Here is a 19,989-nt window from a genome sequence, read left to right as displayed (position 1 = left end):
CACTCGCACGAAATTTACGTCTAAAAAACGTAAACAAAACTGGCGACTACCGGCCTTTTACGAAATACTTCCTTTTCGATCTAAATACGGCCAGAAAAGCGAAACCTTCAATAGACAGCCTAAAGAAGACACTAGTCTAAAATGTAATATTAACTAAATTAGCTCTTATTACAATATTAACCACTTAACTTAGCGAGAGCGTCCGTGCTGTCATGTATGTATCCAATCGCCACAACATACGTCATACAGCCTGCCTTTGGCAAAGGGCACATATTATTTTGACAACTGCGACGTAATATCTTAGCAAGATTCGTATGTTAGTAGTGGATTAGTGGTGAAAAGCGCGTGGGCCATGGGCTGTGAGCTGCCCGTAACAATAGTCTGAAATGATAATCGCGTTAAAAAAAGTTTAAATTGTAAACTTGAGAGAGGATATAAAAACATGAACAGTAGCACTGTACCAAAAGGTATAACATGTCATGTGACACTTATGTGACAATTGCTAAAGGATAACTAAGTAGTGTCGTTGTGCTTTTAGATTTAATTTCAGACGCTTTCAGTATTTTGCTGGGGAACACATGGTTTCAAAAAGTTAGTGTGACCAAGTCCTTCCATGACTGCAGTGGCTAAAGGAGAGACATATGGCATGTAATTTTTAGAAGTGTGTATTCAATGAGTCAAGGATGTGTTTAAGAGCGAGTAACGTACTGTAGAGACAAGATTTTATTTTTCCGAAAACTCGTGTTATAGTTTCCAACTTACGCTTTCGAATCCATAACATGCCCCGCATATTCGTTAATCACTGTCTGATGACATGTGCTAAGAATGATCATTTAGTGAGCACTGACAGTAATTTTTAATGTATGATCTTTCATGATTTGTTGCCCTTCGTTTTTCTTACAACGCACACACAGTTAGCGCTTGCTGGTTTTGGAATGCCCGTGAAGGAATTAGTTGTTTGACGGCCCTAATTGCCAGATAATTTCCTCGTAATGCATTGGAATAAGGTGACATGAGTCACAATTTGAACAAGTAATTTCACATTGTTAGCCCTTGTAACTCCCTTATGCCATAAGATAAATTTTATACCAGATATTTTTTCAGTGTCGTGGGGAAAGTCTCTAGTCTTGAAGCTTAGTGAGTTTTGTGATAGTGCTTGTATTATAAGTTCCGTGATAGAGCAGATTTTTTTGAAGTGCTATTGTCTGTGTGTGTGTGTGTGTGTGTGTGTGTGTGTGTGTGCGAAAATTGCTTTTTGCGTTAATGAAAGAAGTGCTCTTGTAGATCTGTAGTATGTCTCTGTATGATATTTTTTTCTCTTTTTAAATATAATTGAAATGATCTTTATTGTATTGTGAATATTCTTTTCATTCCTGTGACGACAATGTACAAGAGCTCTTTATTTGCATAGTGAGCCAGTTGTTTGATTACATCACTGTGTGTGGCAGTGGAAACAGTGTCTTGATGGAATGTCGTATCATTCTACATAGAGCACACTTGAATGTGCATGTCCAGTATTCTTTCATCTAAAATTACTTCCATATGTTCCCCTTTTTGTTTATTGTTGACTTCCTTGCATCTTCATCTGTTTGTTTATAAATAAAATGAACTAAGTACAAGATACTGTGGCAGTTTCCTGGGAGCACAGGATTCTGAAGCCAGATGAGCAGGGACCTGTACAGATTGTACCCCTTGCCAACCTTAGCTAGCTGACAGTACAAGCATGCCATATCAGTATAGCATTGCAGTACACATTCCTCATACAATGTTGATTCCAGTGAATTGCTTGCCCTCTGTACAAGGAGACAGTGTGTCTGCCTAATGCGCATCTCTCTTAACATTATTTTAAATATGGTGACGGAGGGTTGGTTGCCAGTTATGATCAACTGGTTTCCTCTTTTTTTGGTTTTATTGTGATGATACAGAAAAATAATGTGATTTAATTACATCCTGGTTTTTGTCATAATATTCCTCATATAGAATTGTGGACCCACATCTTCATGTAATTTGAAATCGAATGCATCCACTCAACCATCCTCACTTTATATTGCTTACTGTCCACTCATCTTACCATTTTGTGGTGACTATATTCTTTATTACTGTCACTGGGTTGGTGTATGGGGGGTGAAACTAAATAATGTTGTTGTTGAAGCCAGCTTCTTTGGGAAGGTTATCATCTTTCTCATTGAATTATGCATTATACTGAACTCTTATCCACAGAAACTTTACTCTTTTTATCCTTGCTACAAGATTCTTCCACCACCTGACCAATATTTGCGATGTATCTCTTTGAAGTGTTGTTCTAGTTGTGGTTCTGAAGTGTTCTGATAATGAATTATTGTGCGTAATACAACACAACCTCCTAAGTTTCCTCCTATAATTTTGATGGTGTAGTTCAGTATGTGAACCAACAATGTATTCTTTAAAGTTTGATGTCATATGTTACATAGATGGTGTATGCAGTGATTTTGTTTTTATGTTTCAATTGTAGATGTCATTAGTGTGTTTTGTTTGCAATGGGTCATTTAGTTATAGTGAGCTGTGCCTTAGATTGCGTTGTTCCTTAGACTTCCTTGGATCTATTGGAAATAGTGATGCAGTGAGGGATGATAATGAGTTAGATTGCACATTGAAGATGATGATAAAGCAGTTCTCTTTGACTAGTGGTGTCGAACAGATTCGTGTGTAGCATAGGTGTAAATGTAGCTGGAGTTCTACGTTAGCTTGGAACTGGAAAGTACTACAGCATATTAATGTTTTTGAAGCAGCAAATGTAGTGACACTACCTTTTTTTACATTTTTCATTCCATTTTTAAGTTCCTGATAAAACACTAATTTTCCCACTTTGGTATGATATTTTCAAGTTACTGAATTTGAAAGTTGTTATTCGTCACTCATTACAACAGCAAACAAATGTAAAAGCACACAAAAATTTATCTCCAGAAATATAATGAAACCAATGGGACAAACATGGGAAATAGTGCGGTTTTCGATGGAGACAAACTAAGTATATGACAATAAGAATGATGAAGTCATTTCAAAACAAATATTAACCCAAAAAACATACTCTCAGAATTTTCAACATTCATCACAACCAGAAAATGTAAAAACAAAAAAGCCCTTGGCATCATCAATTTTGCTTGGCATATACACTGAGGTGACAAAAATCTTGGCCTACCACCTCATACCATGTCTGACCTCATTTTGCCTGGTGTAGTGCAGCAGCTTGATATGGTGTGGGCTCAACAACTTATTGGACGTCACCTGCAGAAATATGGCATGCTGCCTCGGTAGCAATACATAATTGTGAAAGTCTTGCCAGTGCAAGATTTTGTGCACTAATTGAGCTCTGTTATGTTCATAAATGTTTGATGGCATTCATGTTAGGCAATCTGGGTGGCCAAACCATGTACTCAAATTGTCCAGAATGTTCTTCAAACCAGTCACCAACAATTGTGGCCCGATGACATGGCTCATTGTCATCTATAAAAATTCCATTTTTTGGTTGGGAACAGGTAGCCAAACGTACAGAGGACCCAGTTCATTCATTGTAAATCCAGCCCACACCGTTATGAAGCCAACACCAGTTTGCATAGTGCCATGTTGAAACTAGGGTCCATGGCTTCGGGGGACTGTGTCACACTCGAACCCTATCATCAGCTCTTAACTACTGAAATTGGGACTTGTCTGACCAGGCCACAGTTTTGCAGTTATCTAGGGTCCAACTGATGTGGTCATGAGCTCAGGAGAGGCACTGCAGACAATATTGTGCTGTTAGAAAAGGCACTTGTGTCGGTTGTCTGCTGCTGTGGCCCATTAATGCCAAATTTCACCACACTGCCATAATGGATATGTTCGTCGTATGTCCCACAATGATTTCTGTGGTTACTTCATGCAGTGTTGCTTGTCTGTTACCACTGACAACTCTATGCAAATGCCATTGCTCTCTGTCATTAAGTGATGGCCATCGGCCACTCTGTTGCCTGTGGTGAGAGGTATTTGCCTGAAATTTTACATTCTCAGCATACTCTTGACACTGTGGTTCATGGAATATTGAATTCCTTAACAGTTTCCGAAATGGAATGTCAACTGCATCTAGGCCTAGCTCGAACTACTATTTTCACATGAATCACTTGAGTACAAGTGACAGCTATGCCAATGCTCTACCCTATTATACCTTGTGTACACAATATTACCATCATCTGTATATGTGCATATTGCTGTCCCATGACTTTTGTCACCTCATTGTATAGCTCAAAGAAAGGTGACAATACCAGTAAACTTCACACAACTCAAAGATCTGGTACTTCAAATATCATGTGACCAATATAACTCAAATGAAACCCTCAATACCAGGAGCCCACATGCAACACAAAAAACCAGTACCGCAAATTTCACTTGACGTACATAGCTTATACAAAGCCCTCGGTACCGTGAAAAATTCCGATACTGCAGATTTCACTTGACCTATATGGCAGCTAAAATGAAGCCCTCAGTACCAAAAACCAACACATGCAAACTGTCAAAACCATTATCCAAACCTCCACTTTCCCTACCTAAAACGAAGTTCACAATACAACAAACCAAAATTCACGTAACTATATAAAAAAATAACCTAACCAATGGTAGTAAACCAATATCCATGATACTTACTTACCAAAATCTAACAGACTTACCAAACACTAAAAAGAAGAACCCTGAAATTCATGAAAATTTGGATCACCACCTATTTCAATATATACATGTAACTATAAACACACATGCCATACATTCTACAAATAAACCATATACTTGTCAACCAAAGCCACTTTCAACACACACACTCCTGTGTTAAAAACAACACAAAATCGTCCTCAGTAAGTGCAAATAATTGTAGTTACTTGATTTTAAACAAAGACACCCACTGCAACAAGCAATGGCTGACTTGTAAATATCTCTCACGTATCCATGACAGACAAAAGAAGGAAGGGAATAATAAATCCCCCCCCCCCCCAACCTACTGCAATAATAATCACAAACACAAATCCATCAGTCACAATATGCAGAATTAAAGTAACTCACAAGCAATCTGGAACTAACTATTTCATCAACAACCTGACATACTCAATTCAGTGTCAAATATCTCATTTTCATAACTAAGAAACAACTTCGAAAATAAACATTGAGCTCAAGAGTGCCACCAAATGCCACAACAAACTGTGACCCAACTCAACAACACTGCACCAGTGTGATGTAGCGCAAGCCAACACAGTTACATTTTGGGTCAAAGTGTGGTGAAATTGCAACTTTCTGTGGACCTTTCAAGCTTTTAACATGTTTGAGGGTGTTAACAAGAACAACATTGCCACTCAGACCCTTCTTATCTTCTCAAGGTTTCATTAGGTCGGTCTCTCTCTCTCTCTCTCTCTCTCTCTCTCTCTCTCTCTCTCTCTCTCTCTCTCTCTTTTTAGTGACGACATCCATTGACAGTTTCTTGAAAATCCAATCTCCACAATGTTAGTGATGTCATTGGTGTACTGCATTGTGTAGCATTGTTTACTAATTTCACTTTGGGAACCATGGTGTAGGTATCCAATGAACTGCGCTAATTTTCTTCTTTGTGATTCAAAAAGACACAAATTAAGCTGATATTAGGCTGCTGGCCTACATATAATAAACTGGAATTGTTTCAGAGAGATGTTTATACTGGCACTTGAATGTTGGTAGTTTACTAAAAGAGAATATTTTCAGACAAAAATATAGTGCCATGTAACTATTGTCTAAATAAGGATATTTATGCATGGTCTAAATTGTTGTAGATGTTTAATGCATCTATTAATAACTAAGTTTGGTTAGTAGGAAAATTGTTGAAGTTAATTTCTATGTGCAGCAACATTTCTTTTTCTCCGAACAGCATACCATTTTTTTGTGTTGATCTCATACCTCCCAAACCAAAGCAGACAGTAGTCCATCAAATTTTTCCAAAAGTGCGGGGTTTGCCATATTATGTGAGTTACATTCTGGATGTTATTTATTATTGATGTTTTTGTCAATAACAAAGCTGGGGTATGTTCACCCCCACCAAAAAATCTATCATTAATCAAAATACATAAATGAGTTTATTACAAGTATATATTTAGTTCAAAAGTGTGGTATCTATCTCAGTTGTGATTCATATATCATACCCATACACAACAATACATTACACAAAATTTGTCATCTTCAGTCATCCTATGATTCTGGATAACAAATCAGCTGTGAAATGAAATGAAATGAAATGTCGTGTGGCTAGTGCTTCCCGACGGGTAGACCAGTCTCCTGGTGCAAGTCTTTTGAGTTGACGCCACTTCGGGGGCGACTTGCACGTCGATGATGGTGGTGGTGGTGGTGGTGGTGGTGGTGATGAGGAGGAGAGCACAACACCCAGTTCCTAAGTGGAGAAAATCTCTTACCCAGCCGGGAATCGAACCTGGGCCCCGTTGCATGGCATTCTGTTGTGCTGGCACTCAGCTATTGGGGAGGATGGTTGTCAAATGGAATTACTGTAGAGTTGGTTGTTTTTATACTAGGGCAAATTTCAAAGAGGAGTCTTTTGACTCTAGCCATAGTTGAAGTCAGTATACTCTGTTTCTAACAATGCTTGTCAGCAGTGTAGATGTAAAAGTCACTCATACCTTATGTATGTATTGTGGAGTTTGTACTTTCATTTCCAAGTCACTTACGTAAATGATACACAGTAATGGATTTAAAGTAGTTCCTTATGGCAGTACCATATTGAAGATTGTCAATCCTGATTGATAATTCTTATATTTAATAAATATTTTACAGTTTGAAGTCACCATGTTAGACTTAATGAGGAACAACAGTGTGCAAGGTATTGACTGGATATATAGCTTGTGATAAGACTTCATCAGCAGAGAGTAATACTAGAAAGAAAAGGATATTCATTCAATGGGCTCACCAAATGTTGAAGAGAATATTGAGTGAAAGGAACAAGTGGTATAATTAGTCAGACGGTAATACACACCGATTATTTGTAAGTTTATCCAACTGTACCACCATTAAAACAACACTAATCAGTTCTCAACACTTTCTCTTGGAATTCCTGAAAATCCTTGTGTTGCTCATGCACACTAAACTGACTGGTTAAAACTGTAGCACTACTCCTGCAAATGTCTTGGAATTCTGTCTTCAGACCATCTCTATGACAATACCAAAACCTACATGAACAGTATGCAGGAGTTGGATGGTTCTTCATTTGCAGGTGCTGTGCACGTTTCCACAAGCTTTTGAACAACCCAGTCTTATGAATACTGCAAATAGTAGTTTCTGTACAAAACTTCCTGCCAGAATAAAACTGTGTGTCAGACCAGGACATGAACCTGGGACGTTGTCTTTAACAGGTAGGTGCTCTGTCACCTGAGCTACCAAAGTGCAACTCAAGACCCATCCTCACAGCTTTGTTTCTGCTGGTACCTCATCATCTACCTTACAAATTTACAGAAGTATTCCTGAAAAACTGCCAGGAAGTTTTGTATGAGGCATACTCTGCTGCAGAATGAAAATTCATTCTGGAAACAACACTTGGGGTCAGTCTCAAACAATCTCATCATCAATGGGATCCTCCTTCCTTTCTTCAGTTGATTGGCCTTCAAGCTATCCATTGCAGGTATCCAGCAAATAAAAAGTTCAGTCCACCCAGGTTTCCAATCTCTGTATAAAGGCCAACGAAAGGTACTGTATTTTTCTGGATACCAGACCACATAGGAATTTGGGGAAACTTATTAGCAGATGTAATAATACCATCTCAGGTAAACACTGTTGTCCAATTTGCCATCCCACAATGGGTTGTGTCTCAACTGTTTACCTACAGAGTCATGTCAGTTTGATGAAGTGTTACTGGAAGTAATGGACAGTAAGCTGCAGTTGCTGAAGCTAACTTCTTCTGTGTGCATGTCTATCTTCAGTCACTCAAGTGAGATGAGGTTTTACCAAACCAATTCCATTTTTGTATTGGTCTACACTGTAGTAAGAGTGTTGAAGTACTGCCAAAGACCTGCCTCCTTCCTTAAAAATGTGTTATTTCAAAGAAAATCAATCAAGAACATGGAATTAAAAAAAAAGTTTTTGTGAACATTGATAATAATGTGAGCTGGGTGTTGCATATTTCATATTTTCTCCAAATGTCCAATTTTGGCATCTTGCTATGGGTAATATCAAATTTTAGAGATGAAAGTGATAGAAAGTTGGCCATTTTGCTGCTTTCCATTCCTTTCTGTTTTATGTTATTGCATGGCAGCTTTTCAGTGAGTAAGATACTGTCTGTGTTGTCTAGAAGTTAGTGTCACAGCCTACAGATGTGGAGAACCTGAGTTTGGTTCTGATTACCTCAGATTTTTCTTTGATGGGAAGATATGGAACAGTGGCCATTCAGTCTTGTGAGACCAAATGAAAAGGTGATTGAATAGATAACAGCTGAATTGACATGACAGTCACCAAAATTGCCTCAAAATGAAAGATTTTCACCAGTCTGGGAGCCACATGGTGATTACTTGCCTCTTCAGCCGGGGTCACTAAAATACGCTTCTATGGTGGTACTTGACTCAGAGGTTATTGGTTTTAACCCTGATTGGGTGAAAAAATTTTGATTGGCAGAGTGTAGACAGCAAAGGTAGGAGAAGTGGGGTGTATAAAATTTCTGCAAATGGATGTCCTGGTTTATATTCCAAACCTCTCCACAGTGTCTATGGATTGAGGGCACATGACTTTGTTGATAGTGGTGACGTTAAGCTCACTAGCCCCATTGCTATTAACTTACATGAATGCAAAACATTTACAGTTAAGACTCCTAGTACTCAAACTGCCCAAGTGCATCTACTAAAAAGGACTTATTTCATGCTATTATCCTCAAGATCAGAGGGAGGGGAGAGGAATGAGGGAGTGAAAGGAGGGGGGGGGGGGGGGGAGAATGAATGAGTGAGTTAGTTAGGTAGTTAGTTCATTGCTCAGAAATACATAATATTGTCATCCTCAAGCTTATTCGTGATGGCTCTCTAGAGATGTTTGTCTCTCAATAACAGCTTTTAAGTGTGTGTGTGTGTGTGTGTGTGTGTGTGTGTGTTTAAATTGTTGATAATGCTGTAATATACAGAGTGAATTTGTTGAACTAGAGTGCAAATTTGCTTTCAGACTGAATCATGTGTGTTTGTGAAATTGTATTCACTATGGCTATTATTTTTTCATCTACAGTTGCCACTCCTGGTTGGAATGATCCACCACAGCTTTCGTATGACCCATCAAGGCCTCAACAAACAGCATCAGGAAGAGCTAAACTGACAAAGAGGGTGGCATTCCCAATACAAGGAGCAGAGCAGACATCATCACAGAGAGTTCAGACAGTACTTCCTCCTTTGTCAGCTCCACCTGTTAGCTCTGTTACGTTGGACAAAAGTAAAGAAACTGAGGCTTGCAGGCCTGAAGAATTAAGTATTTCAAATGAACAGTGTTCAAAGGTGGTCAGAAACCTCTCTGAATGCCTGGACCGCAGTGGTTGTGACAGGGTTAGTTCACTTAGCTGTTATTGGGCTCCAAAAATAGGCTTAGTGTAACATTTATGATAGTGCTTATGGGTCATTGCTTTATAGTGCCAGCTTATATTTTTGTGTAATTATTTAGTCTATAAATGACAATACATCATTAGCTACGAATTTTAAGTGTTGATTCTATTTAGTTCAGTCTTCTACTTTTATAAAACCGAATGAACATGTTAATTGAACAACCACCTTCAATCACAGGTGTGATTTTATTTCAGTTTATGATGCATTTTGAGCCCTGTGGGCTCATCTTGAGGTGTTATAACAGTATACATCAATGTATGTGCATTTATACACTTATGGATTATGTGACAGAGTGGATACATGGTTTTTAGCATAGTATGAGTAAACATGTTTATGTGCACATATATACATAAGTGTATAAATGCACATAAACAAGTTTCCTAATACTGTGCTTCAAAACCATGTATCCATTACTGGAAACATGAAGTTATTTTTCTATTTGTCTTAAGTTTGTAAATGGATATTTACAATCTGCCTCTTTGTAATATACCATTGTAATCTTACCACGACCAGAATTAAACTAAATCTGAGATTTAAACAAAAACTATATGGGCTGTTAAATCACCTGAAGATGAGTCGCCAGGTCTTGGAATGTATTGTGCACTGAAATAAAATCACGATTTTGGTTGAAGGCAGTTGTTCTTTATTTTATGAAAGTCACGGAAGAAATACTTAACAAAATACAGCTTAGTGTTTTAATATAAGGTTCACTATTGTGGGGAAGAAGGATCTTTGTGTTGAGTTGAATAACTTATAAAGTTAAACGGGTTCAAATATTTTTTGGTAATAGCTATATTTCTCCTACACTCTTGTATTTGAATTTTCAACTTACCTGAAACCATGTCAGAATTTCTTGAGCAAGTCAAAACATTCGAAGTTCTTCAATTCAGCCTCAAATTTAATTAAAGTATCTTTCATTTCATTAAAATTCTTCAGTTTCCTTTAGTGATCAAAAACTTTTTAATTTTTTTTATTTAAACAGTTAACTATAGCAACCAAATTTATTTATAAATCAAAACGGGATACATAGATACTGTGAACTGCAGTATTGGGATCTTAACACTGATTCATGCATTAATGTCAGCTTGAGTCCGAATGCATGTGACATCATAAATGTGCCTGTGTTTATCCATTGTAATATGGTTATATAGTCTTTGATGCTAATAAGCTCATCCATGATGTACAAAATACATTGTTATTTATATGATTTTTATGTATGAATATATTATTGTTGCAATGGTTGGACTCACTGTTCTGAGGATATTATGACTAAGACATTTCACAATAGAACATCATTCTTGTAGTAAAACTTGATGCATGACGTATCACTGTTTTACAAATGAGCCATCTTTATGTACAGAACATAGTACAAATTGATGATTGCTATAGTTCAATTCTTTTATCTTGGCGGCTCGCGCATGCCCGCCCAGACGCGGGAGGTTGCTGCGTTGCCAGTTGCACACAACGCACGCGCCAATAGAAGCAGCGCCATAGTATAGCATAGTTCGCAAGCTTACGTTTAGGGGGGAGCGCGCAGTTCATGAAGTAAAGCCACCATGGCCGCATTAACCCTTTCGCTGCTACAGAGACGTGCACCCCAGATTCCGCGCTGTGGGCGATTTTGTCACTGCACTGCTCGCCTGTGCACACACACGGTGTTCCGACTGCTTTGACACTCTTTATCATTCGATTCCACAAAAACTATTTGGCTCAAAAATTAGATTTTTATCTATCTTCTTGACTGATACCTTCCCCCCATAAATGACTTAATTTTGTTTCGATGTTCAACGCAGTTATTATGCAGCATTAAATATAGTAAACCATTGCACGAAATTTTGAAGAGTTTGCAGAGGTAAAGTCCATAGAGTATACTTTCCGTATGGTCGATTTTAGTTGCCACCATGTTGAGAATGAAATGTGGACAAGATACCTATATATTTCATTTAATTTAAGTACCACATAAGTGTCGTATGTAATATTGAGAAATATTCCACCTTTCGCGACTGTAACAAAAGTTTTACTTACACTGGGCACGTTTGGCTTTATTTTAAAGCACTTCAATCAATCAAAAGGAAGTAGACAAAATACATTAAACAAAACTGCGGACTTACAAAAACATTAGGACTTGAATATACCGTCTGTCAGTGAAGTGCTCAGAGCTATGTCAAATATAATTTTGTGTGTGGCACACACAAACAGCATTTATTTGCTAAAACACTGATCAGCCGACACAAACGTTGAATATTGTGTTACCGCAGCACAAAACTACGAAAGGTGACTTGGCAATGGAGGAGACAAAATACTGTCCACTGAAGATGCTTCAAAAGAGAAAAACGCGTCTGGTCTAAATAAGTCGCTTATTACAGTTGCAGAAGAGGAATATATTTCAATACCATAGGTAAAACTGCGGCTGTGGAACACTCCATAAGGATTCTAATATGTCAAGCAAAATACTGACACACACTATTGGTATGACTATGAATTACTCATGCTTCGTTGAAGTACAATAGGAAACAAACAATTACCGCTGTTCCTTAGTGCGAAAAAGCGGTTCGTGAGATTGATACAAACACCTTCCCTTGTTATCGCCTGAATTAGGAGTCTTATTGCTTGTTTGGTTTAATTAATAATAAAATATGAAGCAATTGGTATAAAGAACACTTTTTCCAAACTTTCTATAAAACAAAGTCTGCTATCAAGACATGGCTTTTGTTCTATTACTTTATTTATGCCTGAACGTTTCTAAAACTGAAGACACTCGTCCGTGCTCTGCACTGCTGTCGAGATCTGGCAACGTCGTTCTCTGTTCATTGGCTGACTGTGTTTTGTGACGTCAGATGCGCAGAACGAACCTAAACTCGGCCGCCAAGATATATGACGCGCACTTTAGCCACCTTCCACTGTAAATGTGGGTTTTCGTGTCAGGAGTCTCCGAAGACATGTTCGGCTTGCCTTCGATGCATCTTTTCATTTAGACAGAGAGGCTGCATATTTAAGGGAATGTGATTCTGTCAAGAAAGAAAGGTATTCGGAAGGAAATGACTGTGGCCTATAGTAAGGGACCAACCCCAGCATTTGCCTAAACCGCAGATGGGAAACCACAGAAAACAACATTCACAGCTACTGGATGATAGATTCCAACCACCAAGTCACTAGAATCCAGGGATTGCTAGCTCAGCACCTCAAGGCACAGAGCTACCCCAGTTGTTGAAGAATATGAAAAAACTGGTTGTACGTTGTTTTCAAATAAAATGCATCACAGCAGAAGATCAAATTCTGATATTGCAAATTTATCTTTTGATTGTGGATGATTCATCAGTTGATAGTGCATGAATGCACACATTTTAAGATTTAATTGTGTAGGGAATTTGTGACCTCAGTTGTTATATTATTACAAGGGCGTAAATGGAGTTAGGATGAAGACGGAGTGGGAGATGAAGGATACAGTCAGCTCAGACGAATTAAAGTAGCTTCTTGAAAAAAATCTTTTAGAAATGAATGAACTATAGACTTTGTTGTCATCTTGTACCCTTCTGTTCCCCACAAACACTTCCCCATCATTCCATATCAGAACCGGTTTTCATAATTGGGTACTTCCCAGATTTGGATGAATAATGACAGAATTTTGAGCCAATTTTTAAAAAAAATTAAACCATCACTTTTTGGTCAATATTGTTGTTGATCAACGAGATTTTTAGGTGACACAGGCAAATCCAAGTGTGGTTATATGGTCTGATTTTGATGTAATGTTATTTGCAATGATGATTATCACTCCACTGCCTGAAATATTTTGCCCCCTAAGTTCTAACAGTCTCCAAATGATGACTCCAGTGCTAAAATTAAACTGTAACAGCTGGGTGATTTGCCAATTATAGTCATTCGGACATATTTTTAACTTATCATAACACTAGTGGAAATATTAAAATCAATTTTTCTTTTTCGTGTTGCAATCTTATCTGTAATTAGAAACTATCAGAACAGCATACAGCGCAAAAATAATAAATGGCAGCACATACATTAAATTAAACTGAAAGTAAGAACTGAAGAAGTGTGCAACTGCCTGCTGCACATCCTCATCTGAAAGGATTTATTGACCCTTCAAGGTGTATCTTAAGGGACTGAAGACATGATAATCGCATGAGGAGAGATCAGGACTAGAGGGGAGTGTGCTCCAATGTTCCCACTTGAGTTAGTGTAACTTACGCAGTGTGGGAATGTGCGTTATATGCTGCCCCATACACATTCTTCATTCTCCTGTGGATGTCTACCAGTATCTGTCCCTCACCAGCCAAGAAAAGAATAACAGCATGTTAACTGTGTTTGGATGCGTTTGTCGAAAAGACACGAATGCCAGACTAATCCCTTGCTGATATGTTGGTTCTTATATTCCTGTGTCGGAGTCATGCTACATTGCATATATGCCACAGCAATGCCCCTGCAATATCCATCAATTCGATTATATGGCATCTAAGTCACGTGTAATTTCGTTTAGGCTATGGGGGGTCTGACCCCCTGGACCCCTCCTTTGGCTACGTCCTTGAGATAGTGCCCCACAATGATCTGAAACTCAGGGATATACTTTTAAGTTGTTTATTATTTCATATTTTATAAACACATTTTAAGGTAGTATTATATCATACTTTTGAGGAGTTTGACAATAACAAAATTTTTATCTGATGCTCAACTCTCTCTGTCCTGTGCCAGAGTAAGACTGAGATGGCAATAATGAACATCAATTTTTATCCTGCTGTCATAGTCTGAGTGCTGCCGTATACCACCTGTAACAGGGTATTAATGACAGACTTCAGAAATAATTACAGTGCTTTCCAAAAATGAAAGAAAAATTTTGAAGCAGCGGTAACTCAAGAAATAAATGCCATTAAAGTGGAATATATCACTAACACAGTAATACTATTCACAAAGACCACATGCTAATCAGTGATGCTTAAGTTCCTTTGCATTCTCTCTGCATATATGAGGCAAGGGGAATAAGACAGTGATTTGAGCTGTGTCAGTGATAGAAGACAGTCAACTAAGATGAAGTTGAGTCGTCATTTACCAGACAGACTGTAATTTGGGCTTTCGACAGATTGGAGCCACAGCAAACCAAAATAGAGGTGGCTAAGTGGTTAAATGTTTGCTTTTGAGTTGCTTGTAGACTGTAGATGTGATTTGAAACTGCAGATTCAGTGTCTTAGAAGTTTCAAGCGAGGCTCACTGTGTGTCAGAGATCCTGGCAAGAATTTGGATACAAGCATTCCAACAGCTCAGCCCAAATTGGGATTTCTTCCTAGGGATTTATATAAAATACAGTAGTTTGTTGATAGCAGCTGTATTGAAACAGTGGTATCTCCAAACATCTGGAGACGTTGCCCATTCAGTCGTGAGGCATGTCGCCCAGCCCAACACCTCAGCAATCCTGCAGTCAGCATCCTATCTCTCCACCCCCAGGACACTCTCAACACTTTTGTGAGTACATGGATGGTGAGCACGATGCCCCAAGCCATCCTCTGACTGTATCTTTTCCCAGACTTGTCTACGACAGATTCCCTGCGGACAACATAGCTTTGTCATAGGACATCTATTAAGGCTTTACAGATTTTTGTTTCTTTATTTTACACCACCTATTTCAGTTAACTCATGTTTGATCTCCACATCTGGGTTTGCTCTCCACCTTTCAAAATTTGTACAGAATTGTGGGCCATGGGGTGAACGTCACCCAGTACCCAACATGGGAACCAGTCCACATGGGGATTGTCAATTAACTGCATGGTGTTAGCTCCCTCTCCCCGTCCGACTAAGCAGGGAATGCACGATTTATGCCCAAGGTGTTACCTCCTCACACATATTGAGGAGTGGGTGCCTGTTGGTTTGGGGGCACTGGGCAGTGTCTATCAAGCTAGGTGGCCATTGCTCTGTGTGGGTGATGTCTGTGGGGAGATCCCTTGTTTGGAGTAAGCAGTGTCAAGGCTGATGTCTAACACAGTGAAAAGACCAAAATTACCAGCTATTGGCCATGAGGCTATGACTGTCTCTTCAGACAGACCAGAATTCTTCTGTGTAGATCATAACGAGCTTAAGAACTTTCCCTACTTGGCCACACCATGAGAGAAAAGCAAAATCAAACTAATTACAAAAACTTACTCCTTTTAGTTCCTGGTTGCATCTTTACTGATGGAGTGCCCTTTTGACCTACCAAGCCAGTGTTCTTTGTGGAAAACACTGAACATATTTTTTGAGAAATATCTTTCCTTATTAAAGTATGAAATGGTTCTGTTTTAATTAAAACAGTGAATCCTATCTCTAATAAGAAATCTTGCTAATGTACATGTTACTGTAACACTCAACAAGAACCTGAGTAATCTACGGGGTTTAATTTTTCAGTTGGACTTACCACTGCAGAAATTGAAGTAGCGAGGAGTCCACGTATCATGTACGTCGAGGCCAATCAGTGTATAAGGTTGACATCAGAGCAGTCATCCTCACTTTTGAGGGGGATGCACTTCCTGAGAAACTGAAAACTGTGATCTTTGATTGTGACTTGAAGCCATATTTCCTATCATCGATTTGGTGTTTTAAATGCCAATAGCATGTGTTTCCCCAGTGTGTGAACAACTTGATTCGTGGAGAGTTTGGTCAACCACTTCATCCCCCCTGCGGGTCTGAGGGTTACAAAAGGCCCGAGGTATTCCTGCCTGTCGTAAGAGGCGACTAAAAGGAGTCCTCACCTTTTGGCTTTTATGTGATGGTCCCCGGTATGGTTTGACCTCCATTCTTCAAAATTTTCCCGAAGAGCGAGCGAATTGGGGAAGAGCACCTTACGTGGTGCGTCATGTCCATCTTGCATTGAGATCTTTAGCCAACTTTCTCGTTGTGGCATTGCAGTCCTGCTCATCCTTCATCTCTTGGGCAAGGACATCTTCTGGGGTGCGTTTTCCTCCACCCACTATGCAGTGTCGTTTTCTGCACCGACGATGACCATGGAAATCTTTGCACCGCATATCCAGCACGGTAGCCAGTCCATTGTGGTACCCTCTTGGTTGTAGCCCCCTGACTACACAGGGATCGCTCTCCTGATGACTGCGCCATTAACTCCCCACGTATGCCAGGTGGCCTTTGCTGTGGATGGGTGGCGCCCATGGGGAGGGACCCTGGTCAGAACAGGTGGCATTAGGGCACATGACGCACAATGAAGCGTACCAAGTCATCACTTGCCGGTGATCAAACTCCAGCAGTCTCTAAGCATTTGAAGTCTCAGTACAATGCAAGGAAGTATGATCATAAATCGTCCCCCTCCATGGCCACACCATGGGAGGAACGCCAGGCTATGGATGGCAGCAAACCTTATTCACCCCGGTACCTCACATGTACGATAAGCAGGTTGCCACCAGTGCCTTCATCTTGGCGTTCGAGGGTGACACATTACCCGAGTAGGTCAAGGTGATGGTCTACCACTGTGATGTCAAGCCATATATCCCTCTCCCAATGCGGTACTTTCAGTGCGGGAAGTTCGGTCATAGGTCTTCCCGCTGTACCTCCAGCATCACATGTCAAGATTGTGGGTGTCCATCCTATCTCAATACTCCATATGCCTTGCCTCCCATCTGTGTCAACTGCGGAGAGCATCATTCCCCTTGCTCACCAGACTGCACGATTTTACAGTGAGAAAGGAAAATCATGGAATACAAGACCCTGGACCAACTGACCTACATTTTGGCCAAGAGGAAATTTGAGCGCCTATGTCCTGTGGCTGTGACCTCCACTTATGCCTCCGCTACGAGAACAGTTGTACTCCCATCAGTTCTGCAAGTTTCAGTCGGCTCTCGATGAGTGCTTCCCTCCCTCTTACTCCCGTTCCACGTACCTCAGGAGCACTGTCTCCCCAACCATCGGGGACACCAGCCCCTACTTCTCAGCCGGAGAAGCGTAAGTCTTCTTTGGCTCATCTCGCTAGCAGGGGGTCCTTCGGGTCACTCCCTTCCCAGGTTTCTGCTAGTGGGAAAGATGACACCCACCAGTGGCTGAATTGCCAAAAAGCAGTTGGTCGAAGGGCTTCACGATCATCCTCAGTCCTGGAGACTGAATCAGTGAAGCCCTTCCAGCCAGAGAAACCCAAGGAACAGCATGAGAAATTCAGAAAAAAGACCCCAAGACCAAGGGAATTGCGGTGGCACCCACCCCAACTCTGCCTACAAGTTCTGCATCAGAGGACGAGGTGAAGATTCTGGCATCCACTGAGGACCTAGCTCTTGCCAGTCCCTCGGACACAATGGATATAGCCTGTTAGGAAATAAGTCGGTGGCAGCAGGTGACCCTGAGGTGTAGACTGCCTCATTGAGTGTTTCATGCCTTCCCAGTCTCACGATCATGTCGTCCTCCAGTGGAATTGTGGCAGTTTTTTCCACCACCTGGCTGAGCTGTGGCAACTGTTAAGCTTTACACTTGCTTTCTGCATTGCCCTCCAGGAAAGCTGGTTCCCGGCAATGTGGACCCCTGCCCTTCACAGTTGCTGGGGATATTACAAGAACCATAGTGAATATAATAGTGTGTCAGGTGGAGTTTGTGTTTATGTCCTGAACTCAGTATGTAGTGAACCTGTTCCCCTTCAAACTCCTCTTGAAGGTGTGGCTGTCAGGAGGATGCGGACGAGGCAGGAAATAACTGGCCATGGTAGAGATGTCGAAAATTTACTGTCCCATCTCGGCCTCTGCCTCTTAAATACTGGGGTTGCCACACATTTCACTGTGGCTCACGGTAGTTACTTGGCCATTGATTTATCAGTTTGCAGCCCAGGACTTCTCCCATCTATTCACTGGAGGGCACATGACAACCTGTGTGGTAGTGACCACTTCGCAATCTTCCTGTCACTCCCCCAGCGTCATGCCCATGGACGCCTACCCAGATGGGCTTTAAACAAGGCAGACTGGATAGCCTTCACCTCTGCTGTCACTGTTGAATCCCCCCGCCCGCCATAGTGGTGCCATTGATGTTGTGATTGAGCAGGTCACTACAACAATAGTTTCTGCGGCAGAAAATGCTATCTCTAGGGCTCCCCCAGCAAAAGACAGGCCCTTGGTGGTCGCTGGAAGTCGTTGAGGCAATTAAAGTGTGTCGGTGAGCGCTGCAGTGACATAAGCACATAACAGCACCCTTACATAAAGCACCTAATAGCCTTTAAGCAGATCCGCATCCATGTTCAGCTGCTTATAAAACAACGAAAACAGGAGTGTTGGGAGAGGTTCGTGTTGATCATTGGGTACCATACATCACCTTCCCAAGTCTGGACAAAGACCGGAGGTCTTTGTAGGTATCAGACCCCAACAGGTGTCCCTGGCATTAACATCAATGGCGTGCTCCCTACCGATGCAAACGGTATTGCGAGCACTTTCCTGAGCATTATGCTTGAGCCTCTGTGTCCGAGAACTACCACCCAGCATTTCACACCCTCAAACGGTGGATGGAAAGGAAAGTCCTCACGCCACAGTGAACCATATAACTCCCCATTTACAGAGTGGGAGCGTCTCAGTGCCCTTGCACATAGCCTCGACACAGCTCCTGGGCTGGATTGGATCCACAGTCAGATGATAAAAGATCTCTAATCCCACTATAAGCGATATCTCCTTGTCATCTTCAACCGGATCTGGTGTGATGGCGTCTTTCCATCACATTGGCGGGAGAGCACCATCATTCCGGTGCTAAAACCGGGTAAAAATCAGCTTGATTTGGATAGCTATTGGCTCATCAGCATCACAAACGCTCTCTGTAAGCTGCTGGAACGTATGGTGTGTCAGAGTTTCGGTTGGGTCCTGGGTCTCTCTACCACTGATAATCTTGTGTCCCTTGAGTCTGCCATCCGAACAGCCTTTTCCGGCGATGTCTTATCCTTGCCACATTGCATGAGTGGGGTCTCTGGGCCCTGCTCCTGATTTTTATCCAAAACTTCCTGTCGCTCCATACTTTCCATGTCCAAGTTGGTTCCTCCCATAGTTCCCCCTGTATTCAGGAGAATGGCGTTCTGCAGGGCTCCGTATTGAGTGTGTCTCTATTTTTAGTGGCCATTTACGGCCTAGCAGCAGTTGTGGGGCCGTCGGTCTCCTCTGTATGCGGATGACTTATGCGTTTCGTATTGCTCCTCCAGTACTGGTGTTGCTGAGCAGCGCCTACAGGGAGCCATTCACAATGTGCAGTCATGGGCTCTAGCCCACGTTTCCAGTTCTCGGCTGCAAAGTCATGTGTTCATGCACTTTTGTTGGCGTTGTACCATTCATACAGAACCTGAACTTTGTCTTAATGGCGATCCGCCCACTGTAGTGGAGATGTATCAGTTCTTAGGACTGGTTTTCGATGCTCGATTCACTTGGCTACCTCACCTTCATTGGCTTAAGCGGAAGTG

At 40.9% G+C, this 19,989-nt stretch overlaps 1 protein-coding gene across 3 annotated transcripts in view; it reads left to right on the top strand.

Moving 5' to 3' along the window:
- The first annotated feature begins 281 nt into the window (after nt 1-281).
- The window catches only part of LOC124556550 (steroid receptor RNA activator 1), a 66,523-nt gene continuing 46,815 nt past the window's right edge, over nt 282-19,989 (top strand). Inside the window, exons 1-2 of one of the 3 annotated variants that reach the window (XM_047130507.1) lie at nt 282-467; nt 9,229-9,539. In XM_047130507.1, the coding sequence (XP_046986463.1) occupies nt 443-467; nt 9,229-9,539 (336 nt within the window). In that variant the 5' untranslated portion in view covers nt 282-442. Of the gene's footprint in view, nt 645-9,228; nt 9,540-19,989 lie in introns of all 3 variants that reach the window. The other 2 variants (XM_047130508.1, XM_047130506.1) reach the window with 2 other exon arrangements.

Source organism: Schistocerca americana, chromosome X (genome assembly GCF_021461395.2).
Source record: "Schistocerca americana isolate TAMUIC-IGC-003095 chromosome X, iqSchAmer2.1, whole genome shotgun sequence".
Classification (NCBI taxonomy): Eukaryota; Metazoa; Arthropoda; class Insecta; order Orthoptera; family Acrididae; genus Schistocerca; species Schistocerca americana.
The sequence above is the reverse complement of the archived record's forward strand: the minus strand, read 5'-3'. Positions and strand labels throughout refer to the sequence as shown.